We start from the raw sequence: 23287 nt of genomic DNA on the forward strand, positions 1-23287 counted from the left end.
TGGGCCTGGTTGCTTAAATGACAATTCAGCTATTCCAAGTTACATGGGAAATGGAAAGCTTCTGACTATTAGCACATTTCCTAAAAACTCAGTAGGGAGTGGGAGGGAGCAGAATGTATGTCACTCTCACATTAAAATGACCTGATCCAGAAGAAAGCTAGGAAAACTTTTAAAAAAACAAAACAGAACCCTTAAATGCTGCAAGTTGCAATGTGCACTGTTTCTTTTCCTGCAGAGCGACCTGTGGTCCCTGGGAATCACTGCTATTGAAATGGCTGAAGGAGCTCCTCGTAAGTGATTTGGTATTGGGGAGCGGGGGCGTTTCTAAGCTTTGTGAGCACGTTCAGTATTAAAATAGCTCATGCTTGACTAATGCACAGATGTACAAAGTTCTGGCTGTATCTTTCCAAATAATCTGTGACTTTTTCTCATTTGTGTGCCTTTGCTTTCCTCTGCCCTTCAAGTCTTGGCTTCGTATTTTCATGCCTTGCCTTCATTTCCTAGGGAAACAATAAGTTTTCTCCTAGAGCTTATATTAGCGTCACCTTGTCCATCACTGCGTGTGGATTCAGATAAGCAGAAGTCATTGACGTATTAGCAGAAATATTTGACAAGAAAGATTTTAGTTCTGAGTCATTTAAAACAAAAAAAATGGCAATGGGGGAAGCGAGGCCCAGCGGTTAGGTTTTTACTCTGGGGATGTCTTGACTTCTCACTGCGTTTAGGGTGAGTACTGTATTTGCTCATAGACTGGCTTGGGTCCATGACCACGTCCTCGGTCTCAGATTGCCCTAGTTTTACAGCAGACAAGCGCTGTCGCTGCCCTCGCCCCGGGAGGCAGACCCTGGCGGTGGGGGTGCCGTCAGGGTGCTGGCGCGCGTCCCGCAGTGGGGCTGAGAAACGAGCCTCCTCTCCGGCGGCAGGAGCATGTCGGGAGGTCCTGGCCCGCTGGCAGCTGTGGGGCACCTCGGCGGGATGCCCACGGCGCCGGCCACGTCAGGTGTGCGCCCAGCAGAGACGGCCGCCCCAGGCGGGATGCAGGTGCCTTTCTTTGCTTCCGTGAAGGACCCGTCGTGTTGCCCCACGGAGCAGGTCCGAGAGCAGCTGGGTGAAGATGCGGTGGGGTGTCCGGTCACCACTGAGACCGGGAGGTGGCACAGGTTGTGCTCTGGCCTGAGCTCGAGAGCACGTAGGCTGAGTCTTTAGAAACGCTCTTGGCTGTTTTCCCGTCTGACTTGGTTTCTGACAGCGCTCGGGAGCCAACTGGAGTTCCGAAACGTTTTCGTATGCTGTGTTTCAGCCGAGCTGAAGCTTAATCCTGAGGCACACGAACCTGCAGGCAGTTTTCTTTGAGAGAAGCCGTAAAGCTTCATGTGCTAATTCCTCATTCCACTTATATTCAACGTTTTCACTAGTTTTGTCAGGGAAATTTAATGGATTATATTCTGTTGCATTGTGCTTTGTTTCCTTGTACTGCAAGTGTATCTGGGACGCACGGTTATAAACTAGCCGCCTTCTGCCCCCCCATCCCACTGTACCACATGCTGTTACAGATGATAGAAGAAAAGACTCACAATCCAGATGTGAGAAATGGAACAACAAGTGGATATTGCCAAAGAAAGGAGTGTAAGGCAGTAAGGGCCAGGCCACAGTCTTCTCACTTTTACTAATTCTGTACTGCTGTAAATCCATTGCTTTTAAGAGAATCACTGCTGAACACCTGTATGCCATAAGAAATCAGCCTCCTTATAGTTCCTGTGCATTATTATTCAGTAACTCTGATTTGAGAAGGAGGTCCTCTGACCCCCGACATTTCTCTTATCCATCCGCCACAGACAGGGCATGCTCATCATGCTGTACGAAGTGTCTGGGTGTATGAGATATGGCAGAATTTACGTTTTTCAAAGCTCTTTTCAGCATCAACTTTCTGCAACAATAACACCAAATAGAAGTACGTTGGGCTGGAAAGAAACCAGCATCTGAATGCATTGGTAGGATCCATTGCAGATTGTCAAATAGCGGCGCTCAAGCTCCCAAAATGCAGAGTAGATGAAACATGCTAAGTCACTATGCTTTGCTCCAGTGACAGCTTATCAGCTCCCTGAATTGCATCAGGTTTTCTTCTTCCTCCATTTGCTCCTATGCTGTGAACTATGGAGCTAAAAGTTTGGTTAACATTTAGCTTATTATTTATCTGAACCATATTACAGATATCGTAAAACAGATAGATGTTTTGATCCCAAGTTTAGCTTATATTTAGGTAAGAACATTCTTTGATATACTAGAGAGTTAAGCTTTTTCATGACCCACTGAAGCCTCATATATAAAAAATATGAAGAAAGTTGCACTCACTGTTGCTATGCAGCCTTTCTTGTGACCAAATCCCAGTTAACTGGCAATAGCAACGTATTGTCATGAAAGATTTCTTGTACTCTGAGACTTTATTTCTCGGCTGTAGCATGTATTCTGTTGACTAACAGGGAGGGCCTGTGGCAGGCGCGCTGCTGCTTGGAGCTGGGGATGTTTGTAAAGGACTGGGGAAGGAACCATCTGGGTGCAAGAATTACCCTGGCGGGGTCAAAGTGATCAGAAGCAGGGGGAATGCACTGGGGATGGCATGTACTTTTTAATGGCTTGTGGTTTCCCTTGCAGCCCTGTGTGACATGCACCCCATGCGAGCACTCTTCCTCATCCCCCGGAACCCACCCCCAAAACTGAAATCCAGAAAATGGTAAAAAGATGTGTAAACTGTGTTTTTGTGGCTTTGGGCTTAGGAGGATTTTTTGAGTTCTCTTGTCCAGGGACTATGATCTTGTCAAATCCTACAATAAGCTGCAAGGTTTTTGCTAGACTGTTCCTGGTGCTGGGGTAAGCCACTCGTGCACATTAGTTTACCCTTGGGAAGCCACCTCGTTCTTCTCGACTCGGGCTAAACAGCAGCAGTCAATGCAGTCACTAAAGACTGGCACAGTGGCTTGAAATGTAGATACAAGCAAGGCTTAGATGGGACTGTCTGGGGTCAGTGTTTTGTCAGGACACTTTAGTGACGTTGGGGGGTTAATGGTAGTCACTGTGGCATAAGAAGAGTTAGTTTCTCTCTTAAATTTGAAGTAGAATGAAAATCTTTGCCACATTAGAAGGATAAGGGTACTTTTCCAAAGAGCTGTCATGTTGGCCAGATTGTAATCATGCTGATACTGACGTAAATTCAGCGTAACTCCCCCAAAATGAGTCAGGTGTGGAGTTTTCTCCATCACCCATCCTCAGCTCTGGGAGGTCGAAGGTGGCACATGGGTAAAATTCACCTTTGGTTCATGCAGTTCCAGTGCAGAAGGAAACCTTGCAAATCTGGTGCTTTAGGTCACTCGGGGGTAGTGCCTGGGGCACAAGTGGAAAAGGATTATTATTTTCCCCCATTTTTCTAACTCTTTCAGGTCAAAGAAATTCCTTAATTTTGTTGAAAGCTGCCTTGTTAAAAATTACTTGCACCGTCCATCCACTGAGACCTTGCTTAAACATTCCTTCATCCGAGACATGCAGAATGAACGGCAAGTGCGCATCATGCTGAAAGACCACCTGGATAGGACCAGGAAGAAAAAAGGAGAAAAGGGTAAAGTGGTAAAAATAAAATAAAAAGCATGCAGACAGTAGGTCCTCTTCCTATTTTTGGCAGCAGAGCACAAGACGGATGTACTGAAATACTGGCACTGCTAAAACTGTGAGGAAGTTATGTCAGTGAGGGTGGTGGGGCCATTTTGAAAATCTTTTTGCCAAAGCCCAGATCCTTGGTGGTGTTTAAATGCTAAAGTCTTTGAAGCCTTACTGACACTGATTTTGCTGACAATAACCGTGATGCTAATGTGATCAGGGAGCCCAATTAAGGCCTAGGCCCCTACTCTTTTGAGTGTCTAGTGTTCAGCAAGCCTTCCCTAGTTTCTTAGTTCATCCATCTGCCCACTATCCATTTAATTTACCTACTGCATCTCCATATAATTCTAGCTTGTGAGCTCTTTGATGGCAGAAATACTCTTTAAGCCTTTTGCAGTGGAGTGCACGAAAAAGTCCTTGAGAAGGCCTCCAAGTTCCAACGAAATACAAATGGGTATACTGAATCGTCCGTTTTACAGGGTGGCTGAAGAAAAAGAAAGCATCTGAGTTTGCTGCAAATACTAGCCTTGTTTTTCAGAGCAAAGCCTGGAAGAAGCAATGTTGGAGTGTGTGATACTAGCATAAATACCTGCACACTGATTGCTGTGCAAAGTGGAGAAAGTGCCATAGCCTATTGGCCAGTCATTTTCCCTGCCTTCTCTTGCCCCCTCCTCTTTTGTCTATACGATACCTGCAGAGGGGTACTATGAAGATTATTGACTGTGAGGGCAAACTGGGAAAGTGCTAAAAAGTTGGAAAGTAACATATAAACTCTAAGTATTGATTTGAGAACTGCAGTACTGTGATCTAAAATGAAACTGCTGTTGCAGTGTAGATTTCCTGACTCAAATAATAATAGTAAATTCCATGACTTCTTTCAGCTTTCCAAGCATATTCGAATGGAAAGACAGCTTATTAGAGGTTTTCACAAATGCACTCAAGGGGAAAAATGTAATGATAACAATCACTTAATGCTAGATAGTTATATTTAGATCTGAAAAGTGCTGTTTTTAATCTGGGTTTGCTGAAGGCCTCAGCTTAGCCATAAAACAGGTATACAATAGCAGAGAAGGGCAGTATAAGTAAGTCCCTTATGTCCTATCTTGATTTCATTCTGAAGGAACCTCTCTGCTAATGTTATGGAGATTGGATTTCTTTGTGGGTTTAGTCTAATTTACTTCAGATTATGGAAATGGGTTAGATTCATAAAAACCCATGTAGCCATTCACAGGAAAAAGATTTTAGATGGGAGTTCGTAAAGGGGCCGCCCATTGAAATGTTATCTGAATCACATACCTTGATATCTTACGCTGCATCCCCTTAGCCTCCTAGTGCAACCTGTGGCTCTTAAACTCCTTGTGAGCTGCTTGTAGCTCAAAAGGAAAGTTCAAGCTAATACCTTAAATAACACCGTCCTTCACTGAGGTTTATATATTGTTCTCTTTTTTTAGAAGAAACGGACTATGATTACAGTGGAAGTGAGGAGGAAGATGACGAGCTAAATGAAGATGAAGGAGAACCAAGGTTAATTTTGTTACTGGAATATAAAATTTGCCTAGCCAAGCTGTTTTCCTTGAAGGCAGCTCTCCTCAGCCAGATTGGCTTTCTTAACATATTCTCAATCCCTTCTCTCCTGTATTCCCTCCATTACTTTAGCTGTTTGTAGCTATCGAGTATAAATGCTGCGTGTAAGATGTCAGTAATAAACTGCTTTCTCTGCTATAGGGAGGAAAGTCTAAAATGAAGGAGCCAATAATGAGCTTCAGGCTGTTTTGTAGCATAGTAAATGCAGATACATTGCCAACACACTGGAGATTTATCGGAGCATTTTAATTTGCTAACACAAGACAGCAAGGAATTCCCAATGCACGTTGTACTCTGTCTGCTTTAATGTTATGCTTAGTCATATAGAAACTTTCCTTTTGATTCAGCTCCATAGTTAATCTCCCGGGAGAGTCAACCCTCCGTCGGGAATTTCTGAGGCTGCAGCAGGAGAACAAAAACCGTTCTGACCCTCATCGCCAGCAGCAGCAGCTGAAGGACCAGGAGAAATACAAGAAGCAGCTGCTGACAGAGCGACAGAAGCGAATCGAGCAGCAGAAAGAGCAGAGGCGGCGGCTGGAGGATGTAGGAACTAGTTTATATTGTCATTCCACATCCCCTCACAAATAAAAAAAAGTGCCAGTAGAGAGTAGGCTTTGAAAGGCAAGAAGGCTGTGTTAAACTGTCAGCACAACCTGTGTTGCAGTCTTTAACCTTGGGAGAACTCTGTCACTTCTGAACACAGTGATGTTAAATGATTTTAAAAGGCCTCTGTCCTTTTCCTGCTGACAGCCCGCCCTGAGCTTCGGGAGCAGATCACGCAGGGCTCTGGAGTGTGCTCTGCGGGGCAAATCCAGGCCAGTGGGATGAGAGATCCTGTTTTCTTTCTCATGTGCATTGCTCAATTCTGAATCTGTCCTTCTGATCCAGAGTCCTGGGCCTGCATCTTTTTAAGATGTTACAAGATAGCTGCCTTCTCAGCTGTCTGACACCCTACGCTGTTGCAGGTGTTGCTAAATCGCCAGCATGTCTCTTATCGTGAGCATCTGATGATATTCAAGCATGGGCAAGCACCCCAGAGCTGGCGTTGGTGAAGCATAGTGCTGCTCCAGCAGAACTGGGGGACTCTGGAAAAACCCTTCCTTCTCGAAACGGCAGGAAGGCATTTGTCATTAGATTAGCTGCCAGTTGCCACAGAAAACTCATATGCCTGTTTAAATGAATGGCCTTGACTGCCAAAAGGGCAAAGGCTTTACATCAAGCATTTGACAGTCATTGTGGTGGCAATTTGTGACTGTCTGCTCCTGCTGTGGTGTGTATGAGGTATCCCCTATTGCTGATTGCATATCAGGAAATGGACCTTGTGGTTAATGAATACCGGCCTAAAGAATTGGTGGGTACAAAAGTAAAGCAAAATAAGCAATGTTATTTCCTGGCCGTTATCCAGCATCAAAGGCGAGAGCAAGAGCTCCGGAGGCAGCAGGAGTTTGAGCAAAGGTGGCCAGAGGCTGAGGCTGTTCAGAGGAAAGAGGAGAGGTGTAAAGAGGACAAAAGGACTGTGGAAGATGAACGGTGCATCATAGATGGCCAGAGAAAATCAGAAAAGAAGCAGGTACAAAATGGGCATTTACTGACAGCAATTCACAGCTCCCTGCTCCTGTAACTGATGTCATTCTCTGTTCCCTGAGGGTTTTCCCATCCTCTGAGTCACAGACCAGAGGGGGGCTTTTAAAAATGTATTTACTGGCTCTTGTTCTCCCATTCACTCTTCCTTTGAGTTACTTGCATGTTATTGAGTTACCCTCTTATCTATAGCAATGGCACTTCCTCTCCCAGGAGTGTGGTACTTTCATCCCTGCTGTTCCTCCTCACTGAGCTGGTCTTCAGGTGCTTCAATTTGATTTAAAATACCTTTATCCTGAAAGCTTCCAGCATCAGCTCAACTTAAGCTTAAATCTTCAGCATCTCTAGTTTGTCTTTGGGTTATAACCAGGACCGTCTCTTTTTCATAAATGAACATACAGTGGGGGTTAATTTTAATGCTAAAATCTCATTGTCAAGTGACTTTGGCCACAATGTTTTCCTAATGTTTCAGCAGGCAAAAAGATTTGTAATCAGATAAAAGGATGGAGTGTTTGATAAGGCCCTCTGTTGTGCTGAAAAAAAGCCAAACTGTTCTGTCAAGCTTTTTTGTCAGAAGCCAAACACAGTCTGTTTGGAGTCATTTTATGCTTCCTGTTGCTCAGGGGTCTGGCTGTTCGGTCAGCCCCTGCTGAAACTCTGCTCACTTCTGTTCTTTTGAAAATACCACAGTGAATATTTCCAGCAGACTCAATTTTCCAAGACATTGTTCCCTTTGAGGTTTACCACTTTTTCACTTTCAGAAAAAGCTGGAAGACGTGCAACAGCAGCACAACAAGAAGGTGCATCGAACTCTCCCCAAAGATCAGACGCAGCTGCTGTCTCTCCAGCATGACCACAAGCAGAAGAAAAAGGAGCCTCCCAAGAGTTCAGTTTCAGCAGCACATCCTCCACCAAGCAGCACAAGCAAAGAGGTACTGTCTCACCCGATGTAGTGTTTTGTCATAGGTGCAGTTCGTAATGCCGAAGCAGAGAACAAGCTGGCCTTTAAACCTAAATCTGGGGCTTGACTTGTGTCTTCCTGTGCATGTGTGTTACAGTAAAGCCTTTAGTTTCCATTAGTGTGGAGGATAAGGGTTGGCCTCTTCGTCATTCCTATTGCAGTTCAGAGAAGCATTTGACCGTGGTAAGGAGGGAAGTAAGATCCTTCTGCTGGTTAGCCAGGTGTCGTTCACTTGTCTTCCAAAATAACCCAGATTCAGAATTGTGTCCTGCTTACCAAGCATAGGTCTCTGTGCCCCTGAGGTCCTGTTGTGGTCCCTTTTCTTGTTCTTTACCTCCCAGGATTTTAGGTATTTCAGAGCTGACAGATATGGGGTAGCCATATAGTCTTTTATTACACATTTTAATCTGTTTCATTCTCTTTGCTAATTCTGACAGTATTTCTGCCCACCAATTTGTTCTGCTTACTGTTATCACATTGTGAACAGCTAGGAGTCCATTTCACATATGTTGTCTCACAATTCCTAGCATGTTTTTTTTTTTTTCTTCTTATATACCCCCAGCTTGTAAGTGTAGTTCCACAGCTGATGTGTTTGCAGAATATTAGGTGTGAGAGAGTCAGTGCATTCATAGCAAAGCATCTACCCAAAATTCCCAGAGAAGGGCTCTGAGGAGAGCCTGTGTATACACGTGTGTAGGAGGAATGCAGAGTGCCGCTTATTAGCGTGTCTTACTGAAGTCTCTGAGCAAGTGCCTTCTTTTGATGGTGACAGTTTGTGTGCGTGTCCTGTGACCAGCTCTCTAGGTGAAATTTTCTATATTGATACACAGTTAATTGTTTTGCCACAATTGTTGAAATTGTCCATTTTAATAACTGAATAGAATCTGCCAGCAGCTAAGCAGTGATATGAAATCAAGAAGACAAAAGATATTAAGTCCCTTGTTAGAGCAGCTATCTGTGAAAACAAGAGACTGTCAAATTCTGTTTGAAGTACAAGTTAATTGTCTAACCAGTGCCCTGGTTCCAAAGGGTTTATTGCACTGACTGATTAAACAAATCTTTACTAAAATTTGAATTAGCTCTTTTTGAAACCAGTATTTATACAAGGAGGAGGGGGTCAGGTTTTGTTTTGTTTTGTTTTCTCTTTATGATATCTTATTCCTGCTAGGGAGTAAGTCAGGTCTGGACAGAGAGGCAATCCTCTTATGCTAAATGAGCACTATAAGCTTCAGTAGCTTTGCCTTTGCTAGGCCTCGGGCCAGGGGTGGAGATGAGGGAGAAAATGCAATTTTGAGTTCATTTAACTTTCTTTTCTACTTCCTTGTAGCTAGAATACAAAGGAACCACAAAATGTCATGTCAAATACTCATTTCTAGTTTTGGCATGTATTTTGTAAATGACAGAAGAATTAAACGTATTATGGAATTTTTTGTATGTAATTTTTTGTATGTAGTCACTGTTAACTTTTAATTTAGGGGTGAAATAAAATATTACTAGTTGCAGATAAGTTAGGCACTTGGAAACAGTATAAAAACAAAAGCAAAATCACATAGACTCTTAAAAAGTACTGCCTGCCCCTTAGATTCACAGCACTATACTGTTGTTCTTATGGCTACCATAACATACTCTGGTTTTGTGGACAAATTCTTTTAAAATATCATTTATATAATCTCAAAACTTTTTGGAAGTCACAGATCCTTCCACTAAAATCATAATTAGTGGAATAGGGCTGCATTTTTTGGTTGAAATTTGAGACTTTGTAACTATGTCAGCAGTCATAATTGTTCACAACAATTCAAAAATGTTTAAAAGTTTTGACCGCTTTTAGTGGTGATAACTCAGTGAATTTGGTCTTGTTAATACTGATCTTCCCCAGTTTATTAACCAAAGAGATGCCAGTTTCTACGTGGGAGAGATCTGTACACTGATGGATACAGCCTGCTCTCCTAGAGTGTTTTCTTTGCATAACTTTTAGGGCTCTGTAGCATTTGTAGGGCTGATTATTGATATATGAAAACTCTCCAGAATTATTGTTGAGACATCAAAGAAACAAAGTCAAAAAAACAACCTCCCTCCCCTTCCAAACCCCAGGTTCAGTCTTTGGGGCCACAGAGCCTTCTTCTGGGAGTTGCTCGTCTTTGCTGCTGCACTTGTGCTGTCACGGGCGGGTCAGAGCGGATTTTCCCCGGTGTAAGCAGGCGTGAGCTCGTGCTCTGTGCTGCATCCAATCCCCCGGTGCAGGAGCTGATAAGCTGAGAGGAAAGGACCCTTAGCTCAGGTTTGATGTCACACTTGTTCACTGCCTTGGTGCCTGGCTCGGAGCTGGAGCCAGTTCTGGGAGCACAAAGTGTAGGCTGGAGGAGCTTGCGTTTCGGCCATAACATGCTGCGTGCAAGTACCCTTTGGACACAGACGTAGCAGCCAAATTATTTGTAGCTTAGTAAAACCACTCTATCTTTTACATTTTCTTTCTTGTTTGTGGTGAAATTCACCTTCAGTGTTAGGAGTTGCCTAAACCTGGCCTCAAGAGTAGTGTAACCACTGAGTTCACTGGGGCTAGGATTTCTTGGTATTTGGCTGTGACTGCTTGTTTTTATAAGTCTCTCTTCCAGTCAAGATTTGCGAGACTAAAAGTATTCATTTTCTGTCTCCTCAGCAGGTTCCTTGACTATGCTCAGAATATGCTTAACTCCCTGACATAGGCACAGACATGCAGATACTACAGTGAGAGATACCATTATAAATGCCCGTCCAGATGCAGACCTGGATGTGAGATAGCATTAATCTCTAGTCTGCTGGGTAGAACTGTTTCTAGACTGCCGAATCACAGGATTTGCTAAAGATTTATACTAGAGAATGAGAATTAGTTATGTTGAATGAAACCAGAAAGAACAGTGAGGTCAAGACCATGGGATAAAGATTTTGTAATTTGCAGAGCCTTCAGGAAACAGAAGGACCTGTATTCCTTCTAGATCATTTTCCCCAGTCTTTTTGCATAGTATGGTTAACGCACCAAATAATAGAGCCTTAAAAGCGCTTTAAAGTGGAAAGCCACTGTTGTAGAAGCAGGTAATAAATGCACAGCAAAACAGGCTGAATGCTGTAAAAGTAAGTGAACAGGGAGAGATGATTCCTCCTCCCTAAAATCCCAGCTTGTAGCAAATGGGATGGCGTGGAATAAAGCAAGCTGCAGCTGAGGCACATCAGGTGCCCCTTTTCCTTGGATGTGCCATATTGAGGCTTGCCGCAATTTAGGAAAAAAGTTGATGAAAAAGGTAGGGTTGCAGACTGAGAGACAGTATCGGCATGTATCGTGCCAGGGCTGACCTCTCCCTGACGGAGAGGTCCATCAGGCTTGACGCAGCGCTGTGCTGCTCTTGGAGAATGTCCAAGCAGCAAAGACCGAGGCCAAGTGTGCAACTTGCTTCCTCTTCTCTCATTCTCAGGCCGAGGACCGAAGAAAGAAAAGTGACAGCATCCAGCCTTCTCTCCAGTGGTCAGCGGTGCTTGGGCATGAAGCCACGCCACACGCTAGGATGGGCTCTGGCAGCAGTTCTAGTCCTTGCACCCCTGCGATGCAAAGAGCGGTGTTAGTACAGGTATGGTATTGCTGCTCCAGATGGGGAAGAGAAAGCGTGGGATGGTTTCTAAGCAGAATAGTAAATGGGAAACCTGATTCCTTCCACTTCCTGGCATAAATGACTGAGGACCATGACAATCTGCCTCAGAGCTTTTTAGTGTCACCATGTGCTACTGAATTATAAGCAGAATTATATTTAGGCATTGCAAATTGGGGTTAGATAACAGTTATTTTTAGATACTTGATGCCTGACTGTGCTAATTCTATGATATTACTCTTAGATGTTTTGCAGAAAGCCTGAATGAATGTGCCGTTTCAGTCCCTGGATGGTGTATTATTTATACAGCATCATAAATATTTGTGACACTTTGCAAAACAAGTCCAAAGCCAGAGTTTTTATCCCTGAAGACAACATACACAAGCAAGATTGTTAGTGATCTTATGAAATAATCCAAATGCATGAAGAGATGCAATAAGGACTAGTTATCAATGCAGAGTCAGATTTTGCCTCCAGGTAGAGCCCATAAGGTCTACGAAGTCTCATTTCTATTCTTCAGTTGTTGCGTCAACACTTACCCTCTTATTGAAGAAACAGACGGTTTCAGCTACAAATGCAAGATCCCTAGCTCTTAGGGCCATGTACCTGAGGCAAAAGATCTTCTAGGGTGTGCCTTTGAACAAGAGTTAATACTTACTACGTGCATACGGGACTTCTACTTCTGAGTGCTGTCCTTTTGTGGTGGGCTTACAGGCTCAGATGATCTCTCTCTTTTGTACATGGGTGGCTATGTGCTTGCTTTCTTGTTGAGATATGAAGTATTTTAGACATATTTATTTTATATCTTCACACCTTCCAAACCAAGCTTTTCACACATTCCTTGTTCAAAGGTGCTTCTGAGAGTTTCTCCATGTTCTCCTATGCTCACCTCTGCAGCTTCTGTGTATTTTTGTCAATCTGACAGGAGTCACCCAATATCTGCCAGTTAGATACTGATTTCTGACCTGACTGACTAGAAAAGTTATAATATGAAAGGCAGAAGTGGTACCTGAACAGGTCACTCTAGCTATACTGTGAAAACATCCTGAAAAAGTTCTACATGAGAATCCTTTTAGTGCCTGCTATTTCTACCAGTTCTGGGAGAGCAGATCTAGTGTTCTCACCGTGTATCCAAAAACTTAGTTTCATTTCAACGTCCTACTCTTCCACAGTATATGAAATGAGTAGCTCAGGCTGCAGTTACTTTCCTCTGCAGTCTCTTGCAAGGGGACTGTGAGCATGTGTGAGTAAAAGCAAAGCAAGACAGCAAATAGAAACTGAATAAAATGCTGTTTGTGTGAGCACAGCTCATTTCAGCTGGATATCTCCACTTGCTTTGAAAACAAGCAGTGGCAGGAGTAACCTTATTGCTGTTATAATTCCCGCGGCACTTTGTTCCTGTGTTCTTTCATCCTCTCAACAAGGCAGACATGCAGCCACAGCACTCATTTTGTTCTGGAAGGGGCTCAGTTGTGCTAGGCTCCTAGATGGCTGAACAACAACTGACTGCCTCTCCAGTTGCTTCTGTGTGGTTTAGTCAGCGGTGCCCAAGGCAGCATAGCATTCAGCTGAGGCCTAAATGTGCTTTGCGCACAGCTGTGGCCTCTTGTGGCCTAGCTTTCTAGTCCATTAGATTTTGACGTCGAAGGGGGAAGATCAGATCCCAGAGGAAGAGGGCCTGGATTATTAGTTTCAGCTCAGGCACTTTCAGAGCGTATCGTGATGCCTCACCACTGGGTTCTGGCAACAAGGAGGACCCACGTACTTGTTCGAGGCTACTTGCGATTACAGGTTATTGCTGTTATGCCAGGCTTCTTAAGCTCATTGCTAGCCACTGAAATCTTGCTTGACATAAGCTTCTGGTTAACACCCTGCATGGCAGGTGTGGAAGCACCATAACAATCGTGCCCTCGTTAGCAGCTGCACATACTAGCCTTTTCTACCTGTGCCGAGCTCAGCGTGTGCAGGTCAGCCCTGCTTGTAGCACCACTCTTATGTTCTGCCTTCCCTGACTGTATTTTTCAAAGTGCTCCATAATTTCTTCTTCTCCAGCAGCCAGGGTCCTCCAGAAAGGCAGGTCAGGCTTCCTGGCTCAGCTCTCCTATCCCTTTGTTTTCTTTTACGTGCTGCAATGAGCCTGTGGGAGGCAGGTGATAGCTGGCTATTAGCATCTTTAAGTCAAAGCCTGCCTGTGCCTTTCCTATTTGGATTGCCATTACCTGGTGGTGACAGATACATCACCATAGACAGCTGTTGGAAAAGGAAAGGCCGTGTTTCCTCTGATAGCTTTTTACTGGGAAAATATTTGTGCATCTTCTTGCAATCCTTTTTCCAGGGCCCGTTTATCATTTCAAGTTATCGGCTTTGTGACTGGGCTGAGTTGATGGCCTGGCTTGTAGAAGGCCACATTGAATCACTGGAGAGCTGGTGCAAGGTCCACAGGAAGGACATTTGTATCTTAGCCTTGGATAGGGGCTGACAGCTTCCTTGAGGTGAATATTTCAGCTTTCCACAGAAGTGGGAGAGTGCACAGTTCATTGCACGGCATTTTGGATTCTGTAGGAGCACAGTGGCTGTACAGGGAATAATCCTGCCCTGTTAAAATGGCACTCTATGGGAGGAAAGGAGCTACGTTGTAGTCTGGCTGTGTCCCAGACTTCTTTGTCACCTAGGACAAGTCATTTAATCTCTTTATGCCTCAGTCTTCCTGTTGGTGCTTCTCTATTTGGTAGTATATCTCCCATCTACATAGGGGACTCGTGAGGAATGAATCACTACTTATCACCCGCCTTCACATTCCTTGATAGAAACTACGCTATAAAAATTTGATGCTATTTAAAGTGATAGTGTTACTCAAGGATAATAGCAGCAAGTGATATATAGCTGTTACCCTGTGATTTCACTTCCTGCTGGTGGCTGCCCTGTTACCCATGCACAAGTCAGTACGCCCGTTGATAGAGATCATGTCAGATGAGGAGAAGCCAATCTGTAGTTTTACCTGCTGTGTTCGCATGGAAACCAGATGAACTTCAATGCGCAGTTTATAAATCTTCCTAAGGGCTGCATTTCCTTTTGCTGATTGGCAGCAGCTGTTGATGCTAATAGCTGCATGTTTGGAAGTGCAGCGTGTATTAACTTTATAAAGTTATACTGCAATATGAGTGATAGGCCAGTCAGTCACCTAGAGCTTGAAAGACTCAAAGCAATATACTCATAAAGTTCAATATGTAGGTGCCGTGTTCCTGTAGGTTAAAAGGAACTGCAGAGCGAAAACGCGAGCTGAATTCATCACAGATGTTTATGCTGAAGAACATCTATCCAGGTTTGTCCGAGAGGCATCAGCTGTCGTCAATAGTCTGCTCAGACAAAAATGATTTCTTATTTTAAGCTATTGCATACTGTGAGATTATATGGTACCTCCTGGCTTCCCAAATCTCTCTCAAAGTGATTACACCAGAAATCTTACTCCACCCCCTGAGATGAAAGGAACAGGATTTCTCGGTGACTTGTACCCTACATAGTTATCTGGTAAGGGAAATGTGGGATATTAGCAGATCAGAGTATATCATTTCCATCTATTTTGTGCCTGCTTTTCCTTTTGGTGAGATGCAGCACGATGGCAGATCGAGTCTCTGGTTGTCCGTGGCGTCCTGGAATGAGCCATTCTGGGCTAACCGCAAAATTTCGCAGAGGCTTTGTGAACTAAGTCACTGAGTCTATGTCCCTGCTCAGTGTCTCACACTGTCTGGCTAGTGGAGGAATTTGGCACACATCTGACAGGAGCTCTGTTTTTTTTAAATGGCTTTGTGCTTTTCCCACAGGATTAGCTAGTTAGATCTCCTCTATTGTCTAGAGTAATGGGGCCAAAACAGAACGAGAAATTTAACAATATTAAAATAACTAGCTGTGCATTATATCATGGGTTGATCCAGTATCCCAGAGCAGATGTACCCATAAGTTTAAGAAAATTCCATTCCATATGCTGTTTTTGTAACAACACTTGCACATATCCAGCACCATATGTAGACTTGGTTCAAATCAGTAACTTGGGCATCCCCCAGAAAGCAATGCAGCTTGTCTTTTTGAAACCTCTCACTCCTAAATCACTAGTCTTTTATGTTATGTCATGCTGTGTTGCAGTTCTTAGGAAGCAAAGGGTCTCTTTCCTTTGCTCTGTTAGGATGTGCCTTTATGGTTCAAGGGCATCTAGTAGGTAACACCTCATATATCAGTGCTGTATGTGTGTGAGAGGTGCTGCTGTTTTTTGCAGTATTACTTATTATAAAAACAATTTAAGGCTCAAGTTTAGACTTGCTGTTACATGTTTCCTCCCATACAAACAATTATATCTGTAGAAGCTTAAGGGAATATAAAACAATATCATTTTGGGGGATTATCTGAGACATTTCTGGCTTTCTGAGGAGTCACGAGGTGTTGTAGGTCCTACTGAAATCATCCCCAAAACAGGTGTTGCTGCTTGGCTTTACATGGCACTAGCTTACTGGTCTGTCTCTGCCCAAAGATGGTACGTCGGTACCGCCTGCGGAGGGTACACGGTTTGGATGCACCCAGTCACTTATACTGTGATTCAGCACTGTTCATCCCTGCTTTTCAACCCAAATAGTTTTCTAATTGTCTGCAGAACTCAAAAGCTGGAATTTAGGAAGAAGCTTTAATATCTTGTTGAGAAAGTAGTAAGGAGAAAGACTTCCTATGCACTCCTAATAATAAACTTGCTGTAAAACCTACTCCTAGCCCCAAGCTGAGTCATTTCAAGGGAACGCTTTGCTGTTAAAATAATTCCAGTTAACTAAAAAACTATTATTAGTGACGGTCATGTCGGACAAAAAAGTAGTTTTGACAAAATGAAAGGACATGGATTATTAGATGTTCTAACTGCTGAAAAAGCTATTTTCTGTAAAGGAAGTCAACAGAACACATTATCCCAAAAAGGCAGAAAAAGCACCTGAATATTTAACCAAGTGAAATTGTCAGGACTGTTTTTCTCCAGTTAACTTTCCTTTCCTAGACTGGTAGATTGTGAAGAGACATTTGAATGGATGTTTGCCATCTTTAACTAGCTTTATTATTACTTCCTGTCAATTTTTTAGTGATATTGAACATTGTTGCCATGAAATAATTAGTTTTGTAGAGTTACAGGGAGCTCATATAACCATGTTTTATTCTTGAAAGACTGTGTGCAGTTCTCAGTTAACTGTGTTTTACTTTTTAATATAGGTTACTTCACTTAATTTTAATGGAGTATTAGGTAAATACTATTGCTATACATTTCTAGTGTCTTTCACCTGAGGAGATTGGGGGATGGGAGAATTCTGCAGACCTCAGCTGATAAATCAGTAAAATATTCCTTCAAGTCATCCTCTGGGGAAACTGAACTGCAGCTGCCTCCGGGCTGAGTTGCAATAATTCGATCGGGATACAAGAGTGAAGACTTTGAGTCCGACAAAACTCACCAGCAGGGTTTTCTCTAAGGACTGCAAGTGGTCAAGACTGGCAGTGCCTTTGAGCAAGAGGCGTCTCTTGGCGGAGGTGTGCTAGCGTGCTGGAGCGCGGGTCCAGTCTGGCTCCGGGAAGGATGTTGACTGGTGACAAGCTAATAGCATTCCTGCTGCATGCGGGCCATCTCCGGAGAGCCCCTGTCCTGTTTTGCATGTGAGATCTGACAAGATAAAGCACAAAGTGGTATAGCTTCAGGCATCTCTCTAATATATTTACTGTTTCTCTAACATCAGTTTGGTTCTAGCATAAAATTTCCTCAAGATGGGCCCAGCTCACGCGGCGTTTCTGTATACTCTATCTCAGTCTGGTGTCCAAGAAGATTTCTCATTTCAGAGAGAATCGGTACTTTGAGTTGACATTTCTAGCTCGCTTCCTTGTGTTCCCCTTTGGAAGACTCTGGTATGATAGATTATCAGCGTATAGAATTTAAGGACATTCTCCTTCTCCTTTTTTTAATACAGAAATAATCAGAGAAACCAACTTTGAGTGTTTTAGCTTGAGTTTCATACTGCTTATGTGTTCTTCACTTGGAATGAAGACTCAGTAAGAAAGTGGCTTGTTTGCTGCTTTGTTTTTTCCTGATCAGGACATTTACAATCCTAATACCCCCAACTTGATATGATTCAAGACATTTTTTTAAACATAGATGGTCTCAAACTGGAGCACGTGGGCGTGATTGTTCATGAGGTGTAGTCTGAGCATAGTTTGTGATTTGTTTCTTACTGCATTCTCAAATTTGATTTTTCAAGTAATTGCAAATCTCTGTTGCAGAAGAGAGCCAGTGGACCCTTTTCGCCAGTGGAGAGTTATAAGTGCTCCCAGATGACAGTTTGTGTCCACTGACTGTAGGCTGACTGTGGGCTTGCAAAGACTAGTTCAGAAGTGGATACCTAACTGGGGAGAGATGGATTCCTGTGATGGTTATACTATTTAAATTCAGAAATAGGAGCATTGTTGAGGTTTGGAAGGAATATACTTACCTGACATTTACTTTTGCATTAAATTTTTTTGAAATCTTTTATTGGCTAAATCTGTTTTGCATCATCCAGTTAAACAGTTGGCTCTGTATCACCGATGACCTATTAACTTCACCATAGATTTAGGATGGGGAAATGTATGTACAGCATAAATGTTTTTACTGAATATTTCTTTTTATTGTACCTTTCATTTTGAAATATTTGTGCTTAACATGCTGAAAATCAATAATTTACTTTACAGTGAGCGAAGTAAGTAAGGCTATATTGTATGAAAATACAATACACTTTACTGTAGGCATTTGCTAAAACCTTGATCTTACGAACAGAACAGTTGACATCTGTGCATTGGGACCTGTTATATGGGCAGGGAAATGCAACTCAATATGTATTTCATTTATTTAAAGTGTGAAAATTTCCGGGCTAGTAGAGATGCATACCACAGCAGTTCGCTGTCAGATATGGTGACAACACCAGTCAGCCCTGGACGGGACGACGTATTCTGGAGTATGAGTCAAAATGAAGAACAGCCCCCAAAGGTATGTGAAATGAGGGTGTTTGGCTCTGGCTGCAGTTAGTATTGCTCAAGTCAGTTCCCCTGTAACTGAATAGTATCCGTGCGCTCAACTTCAGGAAACTCAGTGAAAATCTTATCACTTGTATATTGACTGGGTCTCACTAATCTAGAAAGGAGCCTCTAAAGATATGAATTTATACTGATTAAGCAGATCAGTATTCTGTGTGTGTGTCTGTATACACAATATCTGTGGAATTTGGTGGATGTAGATACGTCTCTGTTGTGAGACTGAGTATTTGCAGATTCCTTTTCTATGAAGAATCTGATTTATTGCAGAAAAGCACGTTAGTGTGTGTAATTCAGATGATGTTATATTTCTGTTTTTATCAGCATTCCTAAGGATAAGTGCAGAGTATTTGCATATGTGTGGGGGGGTGTATTTGCTTGCATGTGTGGGGTTTTTGTTTTGTTTTGTTTTTTACTTTGCAGGTGGTATGTGCCTTTTTTTTTTTTTTTTTGGTAGCAACATAAGGCAATTCACCTAGGAAAAGCTGCACTCAGTGACTGCAGATGTGTTTCCCTGTCTGCTTTAAATATTGACCAGGAATAATGCTGACACTAGGCAAAGGTACAATACCACTTACAGGCTGCGCCCTGATAGATTGCACAGGCTCAGAGCAAACTGGGAGAACCTGCTGCTGACATGCAGCTGCCAGTGTTGATATCATGAAAGACCCAGCTCCAGAAGTACTGCTGAAGCATTATCCTTTTATGTGGGTTAGTCTCAGTTTTGTGTTGATACAGGGCAAGCATTAGGTTTATTAACTAAGTCTAAGATATCAGTAGCAAACTTAAAACATTTGATTAAATCCTTAAGGTTCCTGAAAGGACAACCTCTAAATTTTACAGCAGGGATCAGCCTGGCCATCAGAGGTGTCTTTCAAGGTAAGCTCTTCTGTGTTTTATGCTTATACTAATGTTGATTTATTATCAATAGGAAAATTGAAGCCAGCTTATTAAAACCAAAGCCCTAACCTCAGTAGCTCTAAAACTGACATTGGTTCATACCTCATTTAATGGCAGTTACAGTTATTTTGTCTTCTGAGTCAGCTTGTCCACTAAATAACTAACCAAATTTCTTGATCGTGAACCTTAAGGAAACGTCTAAGCCAGCTTCCTTTTAATGACTGACATACCTGATTTAGAGAGAAACAAGCCTTGTATAGATCATCGCCTCCTTTTCATGCAAGGTAGTTCTGTCCTCTAATGGAAAACAGTATTTTTAGTATATAAGGGCTGATCTAGCAAATCTGTTTCATCTGTAGTAATTCCAGCAATGAGTTGTTTCATCTGATCCAGCCTATTTGGCTTGCCTCAGTGGACTGCATGCAAGTTGTGCATCTGATCCCCCGTTAATGGGCATTACATTGCGCAGTCATTTAAGCTCTTCTGCACTGTTTGGTGATGCTTTGCTCCCCCTTCGCATTAGGGTAAGTGACTGCTGCTGGTGCAGGTTACTGGAGATGCCAAACTGTTGACATCCGATTGTGGCAGGATGGTGCGAATGGCTGGGGCAGGCTGCTCAGGTGCGCTGACAGGTGCTCTGTGGTCCATCGGCACCTGCACCTTGGTTTTAAAGGGGAGGTGGGTGCCTGGGTGCTTTGGGGAGTGGGGCTTCTGTCCCCAGCTCCCTGTCCATGTACTTTAATTACAGCTCGTGAAGCTTGTGCCTGTACCTTTGCTCTGCCTGATAGCAGTTTTCACAGGCAAACATGTGAGAGGGCTGTTGGGGGATTTATCTTGACAATTTTGTCAGTCTGCCCTTAAGGCTAGAATACTCTCTTCGTGTCGCAGGAGAAAAGACCAAGGATGCAGAAAGCTCAACAGTAAAGGGGAGCCCCCACAGGCTGTCTAACCAGGGAACATAGTGCTGTGGGAAGCTGGCGTTGGAGAGGTTGGAAAGGGAAGCCAGATTAAGCTGACATAACAAAATGCTGTGCAGCGCTTTGGAATAGTTACTTGTGATGAGCCAAAGTCAGAAACATCATCTGAAATAGCTTTCAAGTGAAGTCAAGCCCTAAATGCTCTGAACTTAAGAATTATAGCAAGCAAAGAAGGAAGGAAATATGTAGGTAGACCACAGTGTTGTGAGTGAGAAGTTTCTTGGCCTGAGATTTCTGGCTGAGCCCCAGTTTTACTTTTTAAGCTTGACAGCGTATTTTACTGTCCTGTGTGTTCCTTTCTCCACTGATAAGTGGGTGCTAATACATCTCCTAGGAGGGTACTGGAGCAGGGTTCGTTATTTGTGAAAGCCATGAGATTTAGGAATCAGAAGTGACACAGATTTGAAGAGGCAAAGGTATTTACAGCAGGTTAACTTGTAATGACTTGGGACTCTTTGTAACAAAATCTCCCAGCATGAATGTCCAGAGGACACTGTCCCCTCCACCACCTCCTCTGAGTTCTGGGTGGCCCTGCTTGGAACAGCAGTGAATGTGAAGTTTTTGTTTATCAAGAGTATTATATCATATGGTAGCAGCAGGGAACTCAACTCAGTGGCCTGGGAGGTCCATTCCAGTCTCTGTTCCTAAATGCAAAATTCATCTGTTTTTTGTCTTTTTGTTTAGTAACACTCATCAGCTGTCCTCTGGGGTACATGTTCTGAAACTAAGCAGCAGCAGTAGCTCTCCTAGCAACAAGCAGTGGGAGATGGGATCTCATCAGAGCAGCCGATCAACCTCAGGTGATTCTAAAGTCAATGATTTGTCAATTAAAACGTGCAAAATTCCTATCACATGAAACTGGGACTTGCATGGGGCATGAAGTGCTGCATTGCTGTTGGGATTTTTTTTAATGGTGTGTCTTCTGATGATAGGGTTCTGATAGCCCTCTGGATTTTATGGTTCCATGTTCCTAAAATATAAACACTTCCTCTTTCAAGACAGTAAGTAGCTGTGAACGCATTTCCATATAGAAATTTTGAATTGCCTCAATTAAGAAGTGAAAAAAAAATCAGTTCTGTTGCACTTATGGACACTACTGAAACTCAGCAGAGCTAACATTACAGATATGCAGGCCCAATTCAATGTTAATATTCACCTATTGGCAGTTTCTGCATGAACTTGTGCTGCCTTTCTTTTTTTTCTTTTTCCATTACACACTAATCAGATGAGCAGTTGTTGTACACTAGTCTTTCTGCACTCTAATATTGTCCTGGCTTAAGGAAGCATAGGATTCTCCACATACCACATTATAAAACATTCCTCCAGCGTCCTCTTATTTACAGAAACAGAGTGGAACTGGGAAAAAAAAAAAGGCAAAAGTAATTAAAAAGTAGAGATGTACACAAAGTACACAACTGTATTTTGCTTACAGTGAATGAGGCTGAGGTGTCCTGGTATCACTGTAGTGGTGTAGGGACATGGTGGGCTTGCTCATGGCTGTGCAGAGCTTTTGCAATACAGATGCTGGTTTCTATGACATGACTTTGGCTTCAGGCTCTAGCAGATGGGGACATGGGGTGGAAGTGGACAGCCTTGTTTCTCTATGGTTACTCCTTAGGGTGATTTCTTTAGGTCACCACCAGGGCAATTTTCTCTTTGCAAAGTGGTGATGTTTTATACCACGTTACATCCAGGTTGACTACTAAAGACATGGAGAATCGTGCCCAGTTAAAGGGAGGGTGGACACTTAGTGTTCTGAAACCACAGTAGTAAGCTGATGAGGTCATTTGTTTTTAAACTGAAGTTCACATTGTTAATTTACAAACCCTTGATAAACGAAGAACAAATTGCTTATTTATTACACTTACACAAGCAAGCCAATTTTGCTTTCACTAACCGTACAGAGTATGAAGCTTTGCTTCAAGAAGAATCCAAAGCACACTTTAAACTGCTTGGGGTTTGTTTCTTTTGCCCTTATGTCATTTTATGTTTGAATAATAGCACAGTGATGAGCAACGTGCAACAGCCCAGCTCAACTTTGCGGTGTCTGCATGATGTGTAATTCCTGTGCTATTTTGGCAGGGGGAAATGAAAACCTCACCAGCCATGGAAAGAATAGAAAACCTCCCCTGTGGTTTAAACTGTCTCCTTGGGTTCTTAAGTGTCATTAAATTGCAGCTAGTTCTGGCATACGGTGTTCCAGAAAGAGTTTGTTGCTTTTCCAAACCCACAGGGATAATGAATTGGACAGGAAAGGGCTATAAATACATTAAAACTAATACTGCTGCTGAGTTGCTTAGGTACTCATTGACCAGTAAGGAATTCTGAATGTTAAGCTCTTTGCAAAATGCTTGACTGCATGTAACCGTTGTGATGGAAGTATCTAAACGAGCAAACACAGCTCCTAATTTGTACGGGCTTGAATTCTCCCCCCTTATCTTGCAAGGAGTCCTGCTGGTAGCAGTGGGATAGCCACAGAGGAAGCTGCTGAACGAGATGGATGTTGAGCTGCCTGCTGTGTCTGGGTGGCAAGGTGAGGGCACGTCTGCCTGCCCTCCCTTCATGAGCCACTTGTATCAGAAATTGTGTGCAGAAGATGGCATGTCTCCAAGGCTGCTTTTGCTCTTCCTGCGTAGCTTCGTGGGCAGCAGGTGTATTGAAAGGGCATATTCGCTTGCTTACTTGCAAGCACCTCTCCTGACATGGCATCAACATATGCAGATGGACTCCAGCTCTTGTCATCTAGTTTGTCTGGGTATTCAATAGCAGTGCAAGCATGTTGGCAAGTAAAGTACCCAAACTGCTAAATAGGCAGTGCATCTGGGATGAAGCACAGTGCCGCAGCTTCGTTGTACCTGCCCTAGCTCCAGAGTATCGTGAGCTGCCCCTTGGTGCTGATGGGCATGCTGGCCAGCAGAGCGGGCTCACCATCTGTGCAGTGA

The 23287-nt window shown here is 43.1% G+C and overlaps 1 protein-coding gene across 1 annotated transcript in view; it reads left to right on the top strand.

Annotated features, from left to right (window-relative positions):
* The window catches only part of NRK (Nik related kinase), a 108433-nt gene that overhangs the window by 51136 nt on the left and 34010 nt on the right, over positions 1-23287 (top strand). The window contains exons 8-18 of the mRNA XM_064518227.1: positions 236-290; positions 2653-2731; positions 3435-3610; positions 5100-5172; positions 5580-5775; positions 6638-6802; positions 7575-7745; positions 11221-11373; positions 18293-18424; positions 19280-19347; positions 21030-21145. Of these exons, the coding sequence (XP_064374297.1) occupies positions 236-290; positions 2653-2731; positions 3435-3610; positions 5100-5172; positions 5580-5775; positions 6638-6802; positions 7575-7745; positions 11221-11373; positions 18293-18424; positions 19280-19347; positions 21030-21145 (1384 nt within the window). The remainder of the gene's footprint in view (positions 1-235; positions 291-2652; positions 2732-3434; positions 3611-5099; positions 5173-5579; positions 5776-6637; positions 6803-7574; positions 7746-11220; positions 11374-18292; positions 18425-19279; positions 19348-21029; positions 21146-23287) is intronic.

This window comes from Dromaius novaehollandiae, chromosome 11, assembly GCF_036370855.1.
Source record: "Dromaius novaehollandiae isolate bDroNov1 chromosome 11, bDroNov1.hap1, whole genome shotgun sequence".
NCBI lineage: Eukaryota > Metazoa > Chordata > Aves > Casuariiformes > Dromaiidae > Dromaius > Dromaius novaehollandiae.